The sequence below is a fragment of the Meleagris gallopavo genome, chromosome 11 (assembly GCF_905368555.1).
Source record: "Meleagris gallopavo chromosome 11, MGAL_WU_HG_1.1, whole genome shotgun sequence".
Classification (NCBI taxonomy): domain Eukaryota; kingdom Metazoa; phylum Chordata; class Aves; order Galliformes; family Phasianidae; genus Meleagris; species Meleagris gallopavo.
In genome coordinates, this window is record NC_139414.1 from 13,845,862 (window position 1) to 13,863,864 (window position 18,003).

The 18,003-nt window shown below is 43.9% G+C and overlaps 1 protein-coding gene across 13 annotated transcripts in view; it reads right to left on the minus strand.

Annotated features, from left to right (window-relative positions):
• The window catches only part of LPP (LIM domain containing preferred translocation partner in lipoma), a 321,092-nt gene that overhangs the window by 127,661 nt on the left and 175,428 nt on the right, over positions 1 to 18,003 (minus strand). For all 13 annotated transcript variants that reach the window (XM_085232828.1, XM_085232827.1, XM_085232817.1 and 10 more), the window contains one exon: positions 712 to 1,377. In XM_085232828.1, the coding sequence (XP_085088954.1) occupies positions 712 to 1,377 (666 nt within the window). The remainder of the gene's footprint in view (positions 1 to 711; positions 1,378 to 18,003) is intronic.

Sequence of the window (18,003 nt, forward strand, 5' to 3'; positions counted from 1 at the left end):
TATCGTGTGAGGGCATGTTGCAGGGATGGAGCTGCTCCCACCCCGCAGGATGAGCTCCTGCAATAACACCAACACTGCTGCCTCACCCTCTGAGGTGACATAAGGTGTAAGCCCCCAAAAGCGTGTTTCCAAGCCACAGGAGAGCTCCCTGTTTCTGAAAGCCACATGGAAGGAGGCTACTTTCTGCATTCTTCTCCATTTCCTTCCCTTTGTCAAACAAATGTGTGGCTTACACACCTATCACCCCACAGCATGCAGTGAAAGAGTCAACCAGCAAGGTCTGAAAACCTTGGCCAGCCTCCTGATGTAGGCATGGAGACATGGGGCAGAGGACATGAGTCGCAGTGACCCCGCTGCTCATGTGCCCTCAGCCCTGACTCTACTGGAAAAGCAGCTGTAGCTGCTTGGGATCCATGTGATGCCATCTAATCCCACGTGTTGCCTTTGAAGAAGGCTCTTGCACACGCCCCAAGAATCATAGAATGGCTTGGGTTGGAAGAAACCTCAAAGATCATCAAGTTCCAACCCCATGCTGTAGGCAGAGTTGCCAACTGCTAGATCAAGCACCAGCTCAGGCTGCCCAGGGTCCCATCCAGCCTTGCCTTGAGCACCTCCAGGAATGGAGCATCCACAGCTTCCCTGGACAGCCCGTGCCAGCACCTCACCAATTTCTCTGTATAAGGGTGACCAATGAGCACTGACATCTCCTACCTTTTGCTGCAGTGGCTGCGGGGCCAGCACTGGGTCCGTGATGTAGGTCTTCTTCGTGCCAGGAGGTTGGTACAGCCCAGGAGGAGCTTGGCCCACGGTGTTACTGCTGGGATACGCTGGCTCAACCTTCCAGCTGCTCTGTGGCATGTAGGGTGCTTCAGAGCCATTCCTCCCTCCATATCCGCTGTAATACGGGTCCTGGTAGCGGCTTTGCTGAGGTGCATAGCCATAGCTGGGCTCTGAAGGACGGGCAGGCGGTGGGGCATAACCATAGTCAGGCCCACGGTGCTGTGGTGAGCCATACTGCTGGGCACCGGGTGGGCGGGCCGGTGGGGCTGCATAGGGCTGGCCGGGCCCCAGGCTACCATAGTGTGTGGGCTGCGGGCCGGGCGGCTGGTAGTGAGGGCTGGGTTGTGCCGTCCTCACTTGGACGTTGAAGGTTGGGCGGCTGGGTGTGGAGGCTGTGGTGTAGGAGGCCGGAACCGGCTGAGGCTTCAGGGTGCCAATGGGAGTGACTGGGATGGGTGCCGGCTGGCCAGGCCCCTTGGCAGTGGACTTCTTGGTGGCAGTGAGGGGAGGTTGGTTGGGAATGATCATCCGCTTGTGGCCGGTGACAGGGGTGGACACGGATGGGGTGGTGGCAGCGGAGCTGGAGGTCCCGGAGCCCTAGGAGCAAACAGAGCCACAACGTCAGCAGGATGGTTCATTCAGCATTGGGTCAAAAGCAGAAGGGTTAAGAGGGAACAAGGTCTTACAGTAACATCTGCACAGCAACTCAAACTGCTTAGGGAAGCAGGAATGTACCTTAAACTATGCATTATAAAATGGTAATAACAACCTTTTCCTGCTCTGACAGAACAGGGACAGTGCTGCTGCAGCTGAGCAGAACTGCCAGCCAGCACGTTGTCTCTCCTTGGGGTTTCTTCCTCTACCTCAGAACAAACAACCTCAAAAGCAATAAATGCAGGAGGAAAAAGGAGATTTGCAGGAGAATATTTAGCATGGCTAAATACATGTTCACATGGAAATGAGAGCACTCAAAAAGAAGAAAAACGCGATTTAAGTCTCTATGGAGACATGCAATTCTCCAGAGGATACAGCCGCTGATACAGGGCTGGTTCTGACAGCATAGAACAGCAAAACAGGATGGCCTGAAACCTTTGCTTGGAGCAAAGTGTAACACAGAAGTGTCCCTGTCCCTGGCACTGCTCCCAAGCCCTGCAAGTCTCAAGTGACCTCAGCAAAATGTTACACGTGGCAGAAAGCAGGTTAAGATTCCCAAGGGCTTCAGAAATCTGATCCTGCGTAACCCAGCACCAGCATCCAGGCCTCACAGCAAGCACTGCCACTTCCTGGGACTTGGCAACTAAGCAAAGATGTAGCACAGCAACACCATCCTAATAGGCATCTTATATCTTCCTATCTAACATACCTGTTTGTTTTTCTCACTCATCTTTATTTTTCAGCCCCATATCCAAAAATACTGGTGTGAAAATACAGCTTTGTTAAAGAGTTAACAATATAAAATGGTTTCTGAAGATCATCATTAAATCTTTTCACTAAATCAAAGAACAGAATTCTCTCCTAGACTTCAGGATTTGTTAAAAATATCTGGTCTCTCCTTATTTTGTTGTATCCTTAAAAGGGTCCCTGAGTTCCATCTCTTCCCATACACTTAAGAATTAAGAAGGCAACATGAACAGTTTGATGGTATTCCTTTGCTGTTGCACTTAGCATGATGGTTTTATCTTATGTAAGCTTTCTGCAGTGGACTCAATCTCACCCCAATCCTCTCAATAGCCTGCAAGTTCAAGGGAGCCCTAAATCAGACAAGCTCATCTCATGCCCATGGCAGTGCTCAAACTAAAGCACACACCTCTTTTCCTTAAATCAGGAAAAGTCCTCTATCTGTCCCAAGGTATTTTTGCTCCATGCACACACTCTGGTCTGCATGCTCTGCCTCATCTCCCTCTTGCTGGACCAGCTGGGCAGGGAACTGAGTGGTGGGGGCTCACCAGGGGCATCAGAAAAATCCTCTGCCTGGTCAGCAGGTGGCGGCAAGAAATTGCTGCCAAACCAGCTCAGGCCAGCGGCTGGAGAGGACCTTCAAACACCCAATGCACTGAGCCTCCCAGGTTACCAAATCACCACCCAGGTGGCAGCCACCACATGTGAAGGGAGATAAGAGCAAACCATTCAGCTTCTCCTCCACAGCCCACAAGAAAGTCTACCAAGTAATAAGGAAGCTCTGCTACACAACCGGTCACTCTTCCCTGGTGACAGGTGCAAAGATGATTTTGCTGATGCACTGGTAAAGAACTTACTCCTGCAATCACACCTTCAGGGCAAACCTCCCACAAAGAATGAACAAAACAACAGGCAAATAAGAGCATCAAGCTGGTTTTAGAGATATAAAAGGTATGCATGCAGGGGTGGGGAAAAACAGGCAGCATAGTTCTGCTAGAGAAAAAAATCTTAACATAGTCAAACCCCAACTTTACAAACAGATCCACAACAAGGCAATACATAGATGAGATTTTGAAACTGAGAAGAATGAAGAGCTGAAGTGTATCTAGGCTTAGCTGCAAGGGCAGAGGCAGGTTAAGGGTCTGTAGCCCTTCATTAGTATTGCCCAATTCTTCTGTTCCTGAAACACCTGGTGCACCCCTCTACCTCTTCAGAGCACAACTGCACCAGTGCTCAGTGCTAGCAAGAAAATTTACTTCTTGAAGCAATTATTCCCTGATGTCAGCTTGGCATTTAGTCCAGGAGTGCTAGACACTCTCTCATTTCCTCACCTAGTTCATTCTTGTAAATGACAGTAGTTTGTCCACTTACTGTAATGGGATGAAAGGTCCACAATACAGCACTGTGTAATTACCACCAGAAGAGCTTTTTTTCTTCCTCCAGTATGAACAGGGAGAAGGTAGATAATGTTTTAATGACAAGAGCACATCAGTGGGGAACAGGAAAGCCCAAAACAAAACATAATTCAGCTCTGTTTATCACATCTTATGTTTCTGAATGCAGACTCTGAAAGCAGATTATGACAGATTCCCAGTAAAACTCTTGTGATGGAAGTCTGTTTCCACGCCAAGAACTGGGGGATTTCATTCTTGCATTGTTAGCATCCAGATAACATATTTCATGTGTTGGTGTCAGTCTCCTGACAGAACTGGAATACACCTTAGGAACGATAACCCCTTCCTCCAAAATAACCTTTGCTGCCTATAGAATGGTACTCTGAGAGGATCTGAGCAACTTTCACACCCAACACCAAAAAGATGTGCTGAAGTCTCCCATCTTGCACAGGAGCCCAAATGAAGGAAGGCACCAAGGCGGGTGCTTGGGCCAGAGACCCGGCACTGCCAACACCATCATGGCAAAGGTTGGAGCTCAAAAGCTCTGGCTGCATTGTGGCACTCAAACCGCAGTCAGCCTTGAGGAGGAGGAAGTTTGCATCAGTAGGAGTCCCCAGAGGCACCATGACTGACTCATTCTGAATTCCTCTGAGAGTGCTGGGCAAGTTTGTAATGAAAGCCTGGCTTGAGGGGGAGGAGGAGGGTTCAATGCTAGTTAACAACACTAGTTAATGTGGTGTAGCAGTGTTATGGAATAGGTTGGAGGAAATTCAACACTTCTGGAACACTAATGATCTAGGGGCACACAAAGAGTAACAAGCTGTAGGTCTTGAATAAGGGCACAGGTGAGGTATCACCATAAACCTCTGCTCTTTTGCTTGGGAGACAAGGGTGGCCGCAGTTCAGCATTCTGTATAGACTCAAATATCACTCCATGCTTAAACTTCTAGATTGTTAATTGAATAAGAAAAGACATTACAAATGCACATGAAGTATGGACAAGGCATGTGCAGAAGAATGAGAAAATGGCACTCAGACCCCACAACGAAGAGCGATTTCAACAGCTGTCTGTTAGGTACTAGGATAGGAGAGACTGATGAGGCTATAAGGATACCAGGTAGATGGAGAGGGAGTAATGAACAGAAAGCTGGAAAGGACTACCTATGTCACTGAGAACAGTCCCAGCAATGACTGTCACAAACGTTTCATCCAAACAAGTCCACAGCACATCCAAGTGACAGTTCAGAAGCATAAAAGCAAGGAGAAACAGGATGAAGGAAAAGCAGGAAGAGAGGATTCACAGGAGTTCAGGCATCCCTTCCTTCAGCAGCTCCTGGACAGCTCATTTCAAAGCTGTACTGCATTTGCAAATGACTAACACAGCCAAACATGCTCTCTGACATCCTCTAAGGACTGTTCTCAAAGGAAGACAGGCTTTCCTCTGCTCACCATGCATTAGGCGAAACTGTCTGACACACTTCGCAAGTGCAAATTAGAACCACGCTACTTACCATCAACCCATTCTTGCAAATTCATATTTGCAAAGAGAGCAAACTAGAAACCCCAGGTGCTGATCAGGCAGAGTTGTTGAGAGAAACTAGAGTAGGAAGGAGTTAAATTCAGAACCTCAACTACCACAAATATTATACTACAAAATCTTTTTTTTTTTTTTTTTAAATGGGGAAAGCACAAGAGTCTTGTTTAAATACAGATGGAAGTACCTAAATGCACTGCCTCTTCTACAAATGAATTACCCAGCAGTTCAAATAAAGGTGAACTAATACTGACAAAATCAAGTAGAACTCGATGAATGTGGGAGGAAAAACCCCCCATAACGCTTCTCCTAAATAAAGTTACCATGTGTAACTGTGAGGGGAATCACTTTGCCTGGTAACTCTTGCCCCATCTACGTGAATGCAGTGACAGTTTATAAGCAACTTGCAGGACTTTCTTGTACCAGCCACCGTATGAGAAAGTCTGTGCCACTATCACAGACCCAAGCACTTCAAGGGACCTGGCTGTCCAAGTTGGATATCTGAATTCTTGGTGGGGAAACCCAAAGTTCAGATGACCTGCATGAATCTTCATTCCGTGGAAATTATTTAAATAGATCTTAAGTCACATTCAGCATATATCTACAATGAAAAAGTTATTAAATAGGTACTAGAAATGAAACATTGTTCTGCCAAAATTAGTCTATAATTCTATACCATTTGTCAGGGTTAAATCTTAGAGAGAACAAAGTAACTGCAGTCTACATTAGGAGCATGACTTTGTATGATCAGCTGGAAGCCTTATGAAAAGGACTCTCCTTTTATTTTGTGTATTAGTATTTTCCGTAGTCCCTTCAGTTACTCAGTTTCACAGATCTGATCAAAAATGCCTACACAAAGTTTATCACATTCTATTCAATTCTGCAGGCATTTTTCATAAAGGTACAGTTGAATAGCTCTAGCTCTTTAGCTGTCAAATTATCACTTATAAAGATACATTACTCCAGCTCAGTGGTTTTCAACCTTTATGCACTGCAGCCCCCAAACGTCTTTCAGGAGGGACAAGCTCCTTCACACAGAGAGTTAATCTACTGACAATAAATACGCTTTTGCTTTTTTTTTTTTTTTTTTTTAAGTTACCTTTCACAGAATTCTTCTTAGTTCCCTTAGGAGTGATCCATGGACCCCCAGGGTTTGCAGAGCAGAGGTTGAGAACGACTGCTCTAAGCTAAGGCTGCCTTTTCAAGCATTTCAGCCACAATTTACTCTAGGAGAGACAACCCTTCTTCCTCAAAAGGCAGAAACCTGGCAGCTACAGGCAGGCTGAACGCAAGATGCAGCGATCCCAGGAGGCTACCAGCGCCTGTGCACCATCTCTCCAAATTAGCCATTCATCTGCATGGTCCATGAGCACTGTGGGACCGCAACCTCAGGATCAACTGAAATCTTCCAGGTGTGGCTTTGATGCATCTCCACAGGGCCATTTATCCCTTTCTAATACTGAAGCCCAAAACAGAACAGATGAATCATCCACTGAGGGAGAATCTACTTCTCTTCACCGATTGTAAAAGAAGCGTACAAACAGCCAAGACAAGTCATTGAATATTTAGACAGCATAAGTTAGTTGAGATGATTCTCAATAAGGAGGTAATTTTGACATGACTGTTACAAGCACAGACACCTTTTCCCTACATTAAGTGCACTGTCACTCAAGCTTAGTCTCGCACCAAAGGGATTTATCATAGAATCATTTGAGCTGTACAGGATCCTGAAAGGCCATCTGGTCCAACTCCCTGCAATGAACAGGGACACCTACAGCTCCTTCAGGTGCTCAGAGCCCCATCCAGGCTGACCCTGGGTATTTGCAGGGACAATTTGGAAAGGAAAGCGCCAGGGAAACATTAAATACACTGCTTTGAAACCCAGGCCTTTAGGTACCTGAAAACATGAACAGGCATTTTATGAGGTTTCCTTATGTGCAGACACATCTAACACTTGACTTCAGATTCTGCATTTCAACAAGCTGTTTTGCTAGCAATAACATACAGGCGGGTTCCCCCCCCAACATACTTTTTTTAGTCTCAAATAACATCTAGGTGAAAAAGAGAAGAAATCTAGTCTTTCATTTGGGACCTGCAGATGCTTGGCGTTCTGATAGAGCTCCAGTACTATGCATACCCTATGCAGCATATCCAGTGTATTTTCAATATAAGAGTTTTTCTGGCCTTCTTTATAACGCCCAAATGGTAGACTGAGCATACAGAGGACATGCTGATCCTCTTTGCACCGATGCCACATGATACACATGGTTCAGTTGCTAGTACAGATTTCCATAGGTGTCAAAATGCCCTGAGACTCTCATCCAAAATTTTGAAGTCTGGTCCAAAAATCATAAAATCCTCAGCCAAAATATGCTTATAATCAAATGAAGCTTTTCTTTACAGTTTCATCACTCTCTCATTTCCAGTTCACAGCTGCCATGTGAGCATCATGGAGGCACGGGCTGCGCATGATCAGCAGCCACATTTGTACTTCCCAGCAATGTTTATATGGATTCATCTTGTTGGCTTGATCACCAAAAGCTATCAAGATATTCAAACAGATTGCTCCTCGGCATTATACCAAAAGAAAAAGAGGAGAAATCTAATAAAGCGTTCATCTCTGGATCTCAAATGAAGAGAATACCTTACAGATGCCATGAAGTGTTGCAAGAACACAACTGCTTATGAGCTTTGATCTGTTTTTCAGCTGCTACTAAGGGAGGAAAAGGAGTCATAGTTGTTAACGTATCCATTCACAGCCTCTTTTGTACTCCTTGTGACAGCCCAACTTGAAACACAAGGGAGAAGAGGGTGCACAAAAGGAAAGGTGATAATAAGCTGACCTCCAATATTGTATCATGGAAAAAAAAAAACCTTTCACAACCAGTGTGTGCAGTTACAGACAAACACCGTGGTTCAGTTTTCAGTATGGGCGTCAAATTTTCTAGGCAAGCTGGGTTTTCACTTCGCAGCACTCCATTAATTCCACAGAACCTGAGCACATACGAAAAGTTCGGTCTCCAAAATACAAATGCTATGCCAGGGAGTAATTTTGCTTGTCCCTCTCAGTTTAATATTTACTTTTTTGTTTATCTCACTACTATCACTATGATAACTACTATGAACTCTTAATTTGTTTTTTCCCTTTCTGACAAGTGATCATCTGGTATTTATGAGGAGTAGTACGTGAAAGACTAGCTTTAAAAAGATGTGCAAACAATTGACCTAAATACTTCTAGCTCTGGTAGACAAGGGCCAAAATTTGAGTTTAATTCATTCAAAGGGCAAGTTCGGATTAAAAGTCTCCTATTTTAGCAATTTCTCTTGATCAGTTGAACTGCAGTAGCCACTTCATCTACAAGGACATCCGATATCAGCGTAAGAAATATCCTTGTCAAGTTACAGATGAATCCTGTTGTGAGAAGCTAAATGTTTTCTGAACGAATTTCATGATGTTTCTGTGATTTCTCACTCTAGAGACTAGAATGACAAACCTGTGCCAATCTGGACCTCAGGAACACGGGATGTCAGCCCCCTGCGCTGGCTGAATCAGCGACACACTGACTTCACCATGAATTACATAAAGATCCGCATATCACAGACCTTTGGTTACAACAAAACTCAAAACTACTAAATGCAATCCCAAAACAGAATGCCACAAAGAGGGTTACGTGGTACCCTGAGAATACAACGTAAGTGAACAGAGCAGACAAGCCTGGCTTCTTCAGCAGCACCTTCTCTAAGGTTCAGCAATTTAGGAATGTCCCAAGGATCTCCATTAAGCTAGCTGGGTCCTTCTAATGGGTTGAATGAGTCTTTCTGTTTAAGCCAGGCAAAATGCTGTGCTGCTTTACAATGGGGAAAGCCCCCACTCTCCCCATCTGAATAAGAATTTTAGATGAGTAAAGTATTTTTTACGACTTTTGCTATTACTAAGCTAGTGAAAGTATCATAATTACACCATCTACAGACTCAAAAACGATTTTTCTTTCTTTTATAACTCACTATTTGTAATGGAAAAGAAGCTCGTATGCCTGATAAATATGGGCAGGTCGGAGGGTTACACAGATTATGCAGCTGTCCATGGATGTTTATCATCATTATAAATAACAAATTAAAAAGTTATAATGGAAGACGCACAACTGAAGGGATGTGCAGCACTGAGTGACAGAATGAAATACACGTATTTACAAAACCTTCTGGAGAAGTCTACAACTAGATGGAAAAGTTAGCATTTTCTATTGTGTGCTGAACAACAGATTTAAAGAATAGTCCAAAACCCCTATAAAAGGTTCTCATTTCCTACTAAATTGCAAAGAATTTTTAGCGTGTTTATAGAGTGTGCAAGCTTTCTTCCTTTATTAATTCTAGAGGATATTAAAAGAGTGCATATGCACACATAAAATAATATGAAGTACATATGCACTCAGACTCGGTTTACTTTGTGTTACTTGTTTGTTTATGATTTCATTTAATAGTTGCATTGCTTGCATTTATGACCTATTTATCTTCTCAAATTCCAAAAGTCTATTAAACTAGATTTAAAAAATTATCCTACCACAGGGCATAAGCATTTTCAAATGTTAGTATTGTCTCTATTTCCTGTGAAAAACATGTGTTTTTATTCTTCCCCACATTTTAAAGCCTGCGCGAATAGTAGTACAGAAGAGCAGAAGCATCACTGAACAATTCTGTGTTCATACAACATCTGCTTTCTTATAGTTCATTTGAGGTCCAGAACCCACCATTATTTTTAGTAGGATACAAAACGATTCAAGCTAGTAACTTGAGTGGTTAGCAGCAGAGAAAAACCATACAGCCTCACCAAAAAAGTAACAGCTCAAGCAAAAAAAACACCATAAAAGACAGGCAGATATGACAGCGAGGTTATTTTCCTATTAGGTCCAATGCACACCTTTCCAAGAGGCTGACGAACTTCAACAACAGGTCAAATTTAACTGTTTTCCCAGATGGCTTCTTCTGGGAAGTGGAGTGGAACGTTCCCTCATTTATCCGTCTGCCTGGGTTATCACTGCTGCCCGAAATACCTTCGTCTTTCCACAGTATCTCAGCCTCCAAGTACCATGTTGGGAAATACATGCGTTTGAAAAGGCTTTCCTTCACCTACTGTGACTTTTTAAGTTACTCTGCACACAGATGAATGCATACACTATGATACATGGAATTTACCCACTGCAATGAGTCTAGTCAAAACACCAGGGCAATACTGTAACAAGCCAGGAAAGTGAAAGAGTATTAATAAATAGCAAAAGAAAAGCGCTATCTGAAACTCAGCAATACTCATGTAAAAAGCAATACAGAAAGTTGGAGACAATATTTTTAAATTTAAGTGCAAACTCAGAACTGTCAGCTTTCCCACTATTTTCTTCTCTTCATAGAGAAAATAAAACTACATTAACCATATGGATAATATGGCATTTATTTAAAACACACGCTGATAAAAAATTTAGAATAAAAATTTAGAATAACAATTTCAGACTGGTGTTTTCCACGCTTAGTATCACAACAATCACTCTAACAAGCCTGTGGAAGGCAGTGTCAAACCCACTGCCTCAGCAGGCTTGATTCTATTGCAAATTGCATTATAAATCAATTCAGTTTTCCCAAATATGCCTTGAGGAAACAAAGCCACAAATAGCCATTGTAATTTTTTTTATATAAAAAAGACAAAAATAAAAACCAAAGAACAAAAACATCTCTTCATTCTTAACCAAAACATAAGAGCTGTGTTTTTTTTAACAACTCATACTGCTGAATAGAAATATTATAGGATCATAGAATGGCTTGGGTTGGAAGGGACCTTAAAGATCATCCCGCCCCAACCCCTGCAGTGAGATGGTTGCCTCCTACCAGAGCAGACCGCCCAGGGCCCATCCAACCTGGCCTTGGGCACCTCCTGGGATGGGAATCAGCAGTTTTAGGGAAAAAAAAAAATAAGTTGTTAAGCTTCATGAGGATGACCCATCGAGCTCTATTAAGTAACGATTAAGTTATATTAAGTTATAATTTTACTCACTTACACTGTTCTTGGATCAAAATAACATCAAGACATTTGCTGTGAGGCTGCTGATTGAGTTAAGTTTATCACAGTCATAGCTAAGAACCAGAATATTCTCTAATACCTCATTCTGCCTGAGTTATATTTTTAAGAAGTGCTCGACAGGAAGCCAGATTCTGATCTCAGTGACACTAGTGCCAGCTCAAGCAGTCTGTTGACTCCAGTAGATTTGCTTCAGTCCGCTGGCTGTGGCAGATGAGGATCTGGCCTGCTAAATTCGCAGGGTTTTTCTCAGCGCTGGGAACACACTGGAGGTTTCTACACAAACTGTAATAACTCTTACAGTTATAACCTCCTCTGGGTAAAAATTGTCTAGCTTTGCCTAAAAATGAACACGTAGGAAGGTCTTAGCAAGTCATACAGGTATAACCTGAATGAAAGCAAGCAAAATTTCTAATCTGGGCTAAACAGAGCCTGGGTCAAACGTGCTGAAGCCGCTTTGGTGACAGCACTTGGGAGCAAGCTGGCAATTCCAAACTAACAGAACTCTCCTGCCCGCCTCACTTCTCACCTTACAGTGGATGTATAAATGCATACTGATGACTACTGGGATTTGTAGCCTAACTGATTTTGACATTTTTAACTTCAGAATTTGCAACATGACTTTCTAGCCCTGGGGCAGGAGCGCTAAATGCTAAAAACTTTGGGACTAGGGAGTATTAATTTAGTCCTTCTGAGCAGCTTGGCTTCAACAATGTTCTAACGAGATCTCAGCGCTATCCAAAACTCAGCAGTGGACGCCCAAAAACTACAAGGAATTTTAGATCCAAAGCAGAGTTCTGTGGCTTTGGTTCTTGTTTGTCACAGGACAAATGAAGCTCCAGACCATAACTCAAGGGAACAGGGGAAACTCAGGTCTGGGTCTGAATTTACAGTTAGATTCACTTCATTTCTAGCTGGCACTGCACTTATTTTGCGGTTCATGACATATCTGTATTTTAAGAAGAAAAAAATTATGCGTGAAGCAAGCATCTTGGCATCATAAGTCATCAATAAATCTCTTTTCCATAACAACCCACAAGAATTCACTGCAGGACCCAATTGTTAAAACACAAAGCAATGACACTCTGTAAGCTTTCAGAAGCATCATTTGAGCCCTTGTGGACTCTCTGAATTCTCTGAATGAGTCACTGGTCCCTCAGTGGAATTGTCAGAGCTTATGCTAAGCCAGGTTAATTCCCTCCCCCCTTTAATTTAGAAGTCCAGCTGCAGTTTGAGGCTTTCCAGTGAAGAAACCTAAATGCAGCACCCATTCACCCTGAACATGAAACCTCCTGGGGCCTGAAGCTCATCTCTTCCTAAACACCAGACATAAGCCACGCTAAAGGGAAAAAAAATGAGATTTTCAAAGCCTCACGGGGCACGTGATGTACAAATCAATATTCCACTTACACAGCACAAAGCATTTGCTGCTGAAGGCCAAAGGATCACAGCTGAAACTGTTATGGTTGGGAAGGGGTCAGCTGTAAGAACCTACCAAAGCTTCCTGTGACAAGGGCAGCTTGCAGCACAGCATCCCACGTGACTTCAGCTACTTTGCCCTAACTTTTCACATTTTATCAGCCATACTGACCACCTCAGCCCAAGGCTTTTGCTGCGCCTGTCTCCAGCCAAACCTCAGCCACCACTTGTCCCTAACTCCAACTTGCCAGGGAAGCCTGGAGCCATCTCCAGGCAGCCCTCTGTCCATCAAGACCTTACCAACGGCTCCAGTAAGTCCAGGGTTAAGACAAAGATAAAGCAGAGTTCCAGTGCCTGAAAATCTCCGGTAAAGATACCACGTACAGTACAATTCACCAGAAATTATGATTTTTTTTTTAACTCTCTTTTTCTGTGTTTTTTGTTGTTTTTTTTTTTTTTTTGTCACAGTTCACTAAGTTTTCTTTACAGACTCATCTCTGTCCTGTGGATTTAGAAACAGAAGACTGGAAAGGAATCCCTAATGCCTCCCCTGCCATGCTGGATCATACTTTTCATATTCTTCCCAGAAGGAGTGGTGGAAGAGTGGTGGTGCACTGGCACAGGCTGCCCAGGGAAGTGGTGGAGTCACTGTCCCTAGAGGTATTCAAGACCCATGGGGACGTGGTCAGTGGGCATGGTGGGGATGGGTTGGGGTTAGACTAGGTGATCTTTGTGCTCTTTTATAAAATTAAAGATTCTATGGTTCTACAAAAGAATAAACAATCCTGAAAGGTGCTCAAGTTTTTGTACACTCCCCCCTACTCTTACTGGAAAATCATTTCAAAACATTACTGTTAAGCTTACTAGGAAAAAATGTAGGTTTCCAGGCCATATATTTCATATTGTCAGGTTTGTCCTGAGGATTGGTTACAATTACAACAAAATCAACAAGGGATCATTTTGTTGATTTCCATGAGGTTTATGGTAATCTGGTAGGAAGCAGCAGATTTAAACTCCCAACAAACTTAAAAATTTTATCACTCAGGATGAGTTATAGGAAGGAAAGGTATTTCCCTGAGCTGTAACTAACTAATGCTTTTCTTAATAATAAAATAAAAGCCCACCAGGAATCCTCTAGAAAATGGAAGTGACGGAAAAAGGAAAAAAAAAGTACGAAAAAAAAATAGGAGGAAAAATAGTTTCTACTACTAATACAGCAGAGAAATATTTAATTGTGGAATATTTGAGTTGTTTGGTAGTGGTGGTTGTTTTTCTCTTAAAAAAAAAAAAAGGTTTTAAGCTGATCTCATGCTTTTTTAAGTAGCTGAAACTGATAACACTGAACTCAGCCATGATTCTACTTTATTTACTTCTATGTCTATCGAAGTCCAGATGACTCTTCCATGAGACAGACTTATGTGGGCTGACGGATAGATATATGTAAAAGAAAAAAGGAAAAATATCGTTAGGAAAAGGAACATTTTCTTGTCTGTTCTTTCAGTATGATTTCTTATGTCAACGTCTACCTTATTATTTCCTATAAGTAGAAACAGATTTCTCTCTTTCAAAAAATTCTTAAACAGAAAATCTCTTTTGACAGTTTCAGCAGCAGATTAATCACTTTTGCAACCCACAGAAAAAAAAGTTTTCTGGAAAGCATAACTGTCTGTAAATGTAAATGACAGAATTACTCTCTCTTATGCTAAGACGCCTACACATTCTCTCACTTCCATGACTCAGCACCAGATAAAAGCATGCGAGATAATAAGCAGCAAATTTTCCTTTAGAGCAACAATAAAAGTAGTTAAAAAAAACAACTCTCGCTCTCTCCCCCACCCCCACCCCACAAATAAACAGCAATCCCCATGGTGGTAGACCAAATTCCGTCAACAGATTCACCTCCCACTGGAATTGCTGCAATCAAGTACAAATATCCCAAGGATTTCAGAGAGGAAAGGGACCAGGCTCGAACTGCGTCAAAATCAAAACACATGCAAACACAAGAGGCTTTTCTTTTTCTCCAAATGAGCAATAAATGGGTCTGTTTCAACTAAAAGGAATTTTATTACTGTTCATCCCCTGCCTTGCTCTAATTTGGTAGACAAATGAGTTGAAACTTTGCTCACCTATAGTGAAAATTTCCAGGCACTCTACAGCAATGCACTCATGCCTCAAATCACAGAAACCCATGGGGAAGGGAGGGGAATTCCAGTGGGCCTTCCCCTGTGGTCCCTGGGCAAGCTGTGCAAGGAGCTCAACAGGGACACAGTAACTTCTTCAGCAACTCTGGACAGCTGCAGTCCTTTCCCACCCAAAATAAGTCTTATTTTGGACCAATCTTCAAAAAACAAAGAGAAAAAAAGGAAAAAAAAAAACCAATCATCCCTCTTGCTCAGTGTGGGACATTTCTCTTTTGAGCTTCTATCGCTCCACGATGAGTGGTTTATCATGAGCCCACACCCCTTGGAGGCAGCTTCAAGGGCTTGAAAATGTTTTAATTAGTTCAATTATTGATTAAGGCAGCAGAAAGAACTCTCATGCCCATCACCTTCAGAGGAAGTCCCATCCAGCAGAGTCACGTCAAGGAGTACTGACATCAAGCCATTGTGCTGCTGATGGCTTTTAAATATTTTATCCTGGAAATTGGAAATTAATGGTGTTAGCCATTAAAGTTTAAATTTGCAGGAAAGCCCCAAGGCAAGGCTCCTGCAAAGCAGCAACCCCATTAAGTCCCTAATCTCTCTGCCGTGAGGATTAATGCACTGAACATGGTAAACACACACAGCAGCATCCCAGGGCACTGGTGCAGGACGTGGCAAGTGGGATGCTTGGAACTGAGCTGGAGGCAGAGTCGAACCCTGAAAATGGCCTTCATAAAGAAAAGCGATGCTTTTTTTATGGAGGCATGTGTGGAAATCTTGGGCAGGGTCACCCACAGAGAGGGATCAGGGCTGGGACAGCCATTGGGAGCATGCTCAGTACCCCAACACCATCCCCACCTGACTCACCCTTTCCCTCAGCAACTGAGCTTCCACATCAGTGTCCTGTAAGTTCTAGATGGGAATGTGCAGGCCCTAAGCCCCAGTACTGTTCCATTCATATTTGTGTCTTGAAACCATGTGGCTTATTTCATGAATGACAGATTCCCGAGCCCACATCCAATCCAGAGCAGGTGTAGCTCCAGTGTTTTCTGTGCAGCCACATCTGCTCGTACTCCAGGGCAAATGCCAAACTATTTACTGCTAGTTAAAATTTATTGCATTTTCAGTCTCATATCCCAAAACTGCTTTTGTTCAAAAATTCTTTTTAAATCCTTCTTTGCTGACTGAGTAAAGGAAACCTGACAATTAAAGTGGTAAATTGTTCAGAACCTGTTCAGCACCCAACTGAAGGTCTTCAAACACTTTGGGAATTTAAATGCATTCGATCACTCCCAAGCCTGGCACTGCTGCCCATAGAGCTGTGGGTGCCTCACCCCTGCAAGTGCTTAAGCCCAGGTTGGGTGGGCCCTGGGCAGCCTGAGCTGGAGGGAGACAGCCAGCCCATGGCAGGGGTTGGGGCTGGGTGGGCTTCAAGGTCCCCTCCAAACCAACCAATCTGTGATCCTATGATTTTTATGAAGCCTCTTGCAAAGAAGACAAAAAAGGAAGTGTCTTATAAAATCCCCTCCCAAACAAGAAGCTGAAGTACTAGAAGCCCTCAGCGCCCTGCCTGGGAGCAATTTGCCTCTACAACTGCTTATCCAGCAAAGCAGAGGAAGGGTGGGAAGGGCAGCCAGGAGCTCCAGCAGCTCTCAGCCCTCCCATTCTCACTGCTTCATCATGCAACAGACACAGCTGTGCCATCACGCTGTTGTCTATGTTTGCCCTCAAGGGCCAGGACAGAAGATGCTGAAAGCATTTGATCTGCATGGTATGAAATGCCAACGCTGAACATTATTGTTCAGCAACAAAAATTCAGACATAAATAACCTTGTTATTGTCTCGTATTTGCTTGTCTTGTCTCAGACAAGCAAAAGGATGTCTCTGTCTGTAGGAATCTCACAAGAGGGAGCAAAGAAGCAGGGTGTTACCTTCCTTTTATTATTACCCCCTTTTATTTCTTTTCTAGCGATGTCTGGAAAGAAGCTATCAGCCAGAGGAGCCGCTCCGATGCTGCTGTGGCAGACGGCAGGCAGGGCTCTGCCTCGCCAGGGCTGCGTGGGGAATTCTGCAGCAGGAGGAAACAACGTGCAGGCTGCCGTCCACATCCATATAAATTGCTGTCTGCTGCTCACAGCACAAGTTGTTCTGAAAACAAGAGTCAATCATCTGGAGCCTTATTTCTGTACATTTCCTGCAGGGGTCTCATGAAATAAATGAGAATAAATGTAAGGGTGAGAGTTCCTATTAGGAGCAGCCTCATCAGCATCACCCAGCCAAGCATTTACGTCATCAGCATGCTAATTTAATCAGACCTGAGCAGTGATGCTATAAATGGATTACCATCCCAGCTAGCGTGGTTACCGAGGTAACCCAGCCCTTTGTGCCACAGATACAATCGGCTTAATGATAATAAAAACCTCAGCACAAATGAAACAGAAGGAAAAGCCTGACAGGGCTGACGCATACGTGACCCTTTCTCTCTTCTTCTCCCCCGCTTCCCCAACCTCAGCCGCTTACTCGCTTACTGCAATAAAATTAAGTGCTGCTGTGATCTGTATGCACAGCATTCCCATAGGGAACACGCAAGTAAATAGAACCCGCGGAAATAATTAATACGGGCCAGCAACTAATGCCGTCAGCACTACTTAGTCATTCTGCAAACCCTGAACAGGAGAGGGAAACAGAGACAGAAATGCCACACGGATGGACTCAAAGAGCCTGTGAAGGACTTCAGAGAAATAGCTGCTTGCCCCCATGCAGCATTAATTAGACTAATTAAGGGCTCGGGACATGAGCTGACTGCAGCAATGAGCATCCCTGCCCACTGCCCATCCCTGCTGGCAGGGGATGCTCCCACACCATCTCCTGCTCAGCTGATGCTGGAGGTCAAACAAGCATGGGAAGCCCCAGGAGCAGCCAAGGACCAGTCATTGTTTCACCTGCACAGCTGCCAGGAGAACTGGTCCTCAGTTTTTCTGCAGAGACGGAACCTGCCAGCTTAGCACGGGAAAAAGGGAGTCTCTGTGAAACATCAGCCTTGATAGGCTAAAAGATGGATTGCAGTCTTCAGCTCCATGAGCTCTTCATCCAGATGAACCCAAAGCTCCCTGCAGATGCTCAGACCTTTCAACTGCCTCCTATACTGCAGCTCACTGCCTCACCTGTCAGCGCTCCATCTAAAAGCACTGTGGCCACAGCAGGAACACACATGACAGCCTCAGCCTTATCCAGCTCCCAGCAGATCTTGCTCCAGCCTAGGCAGCACCCTAAGGC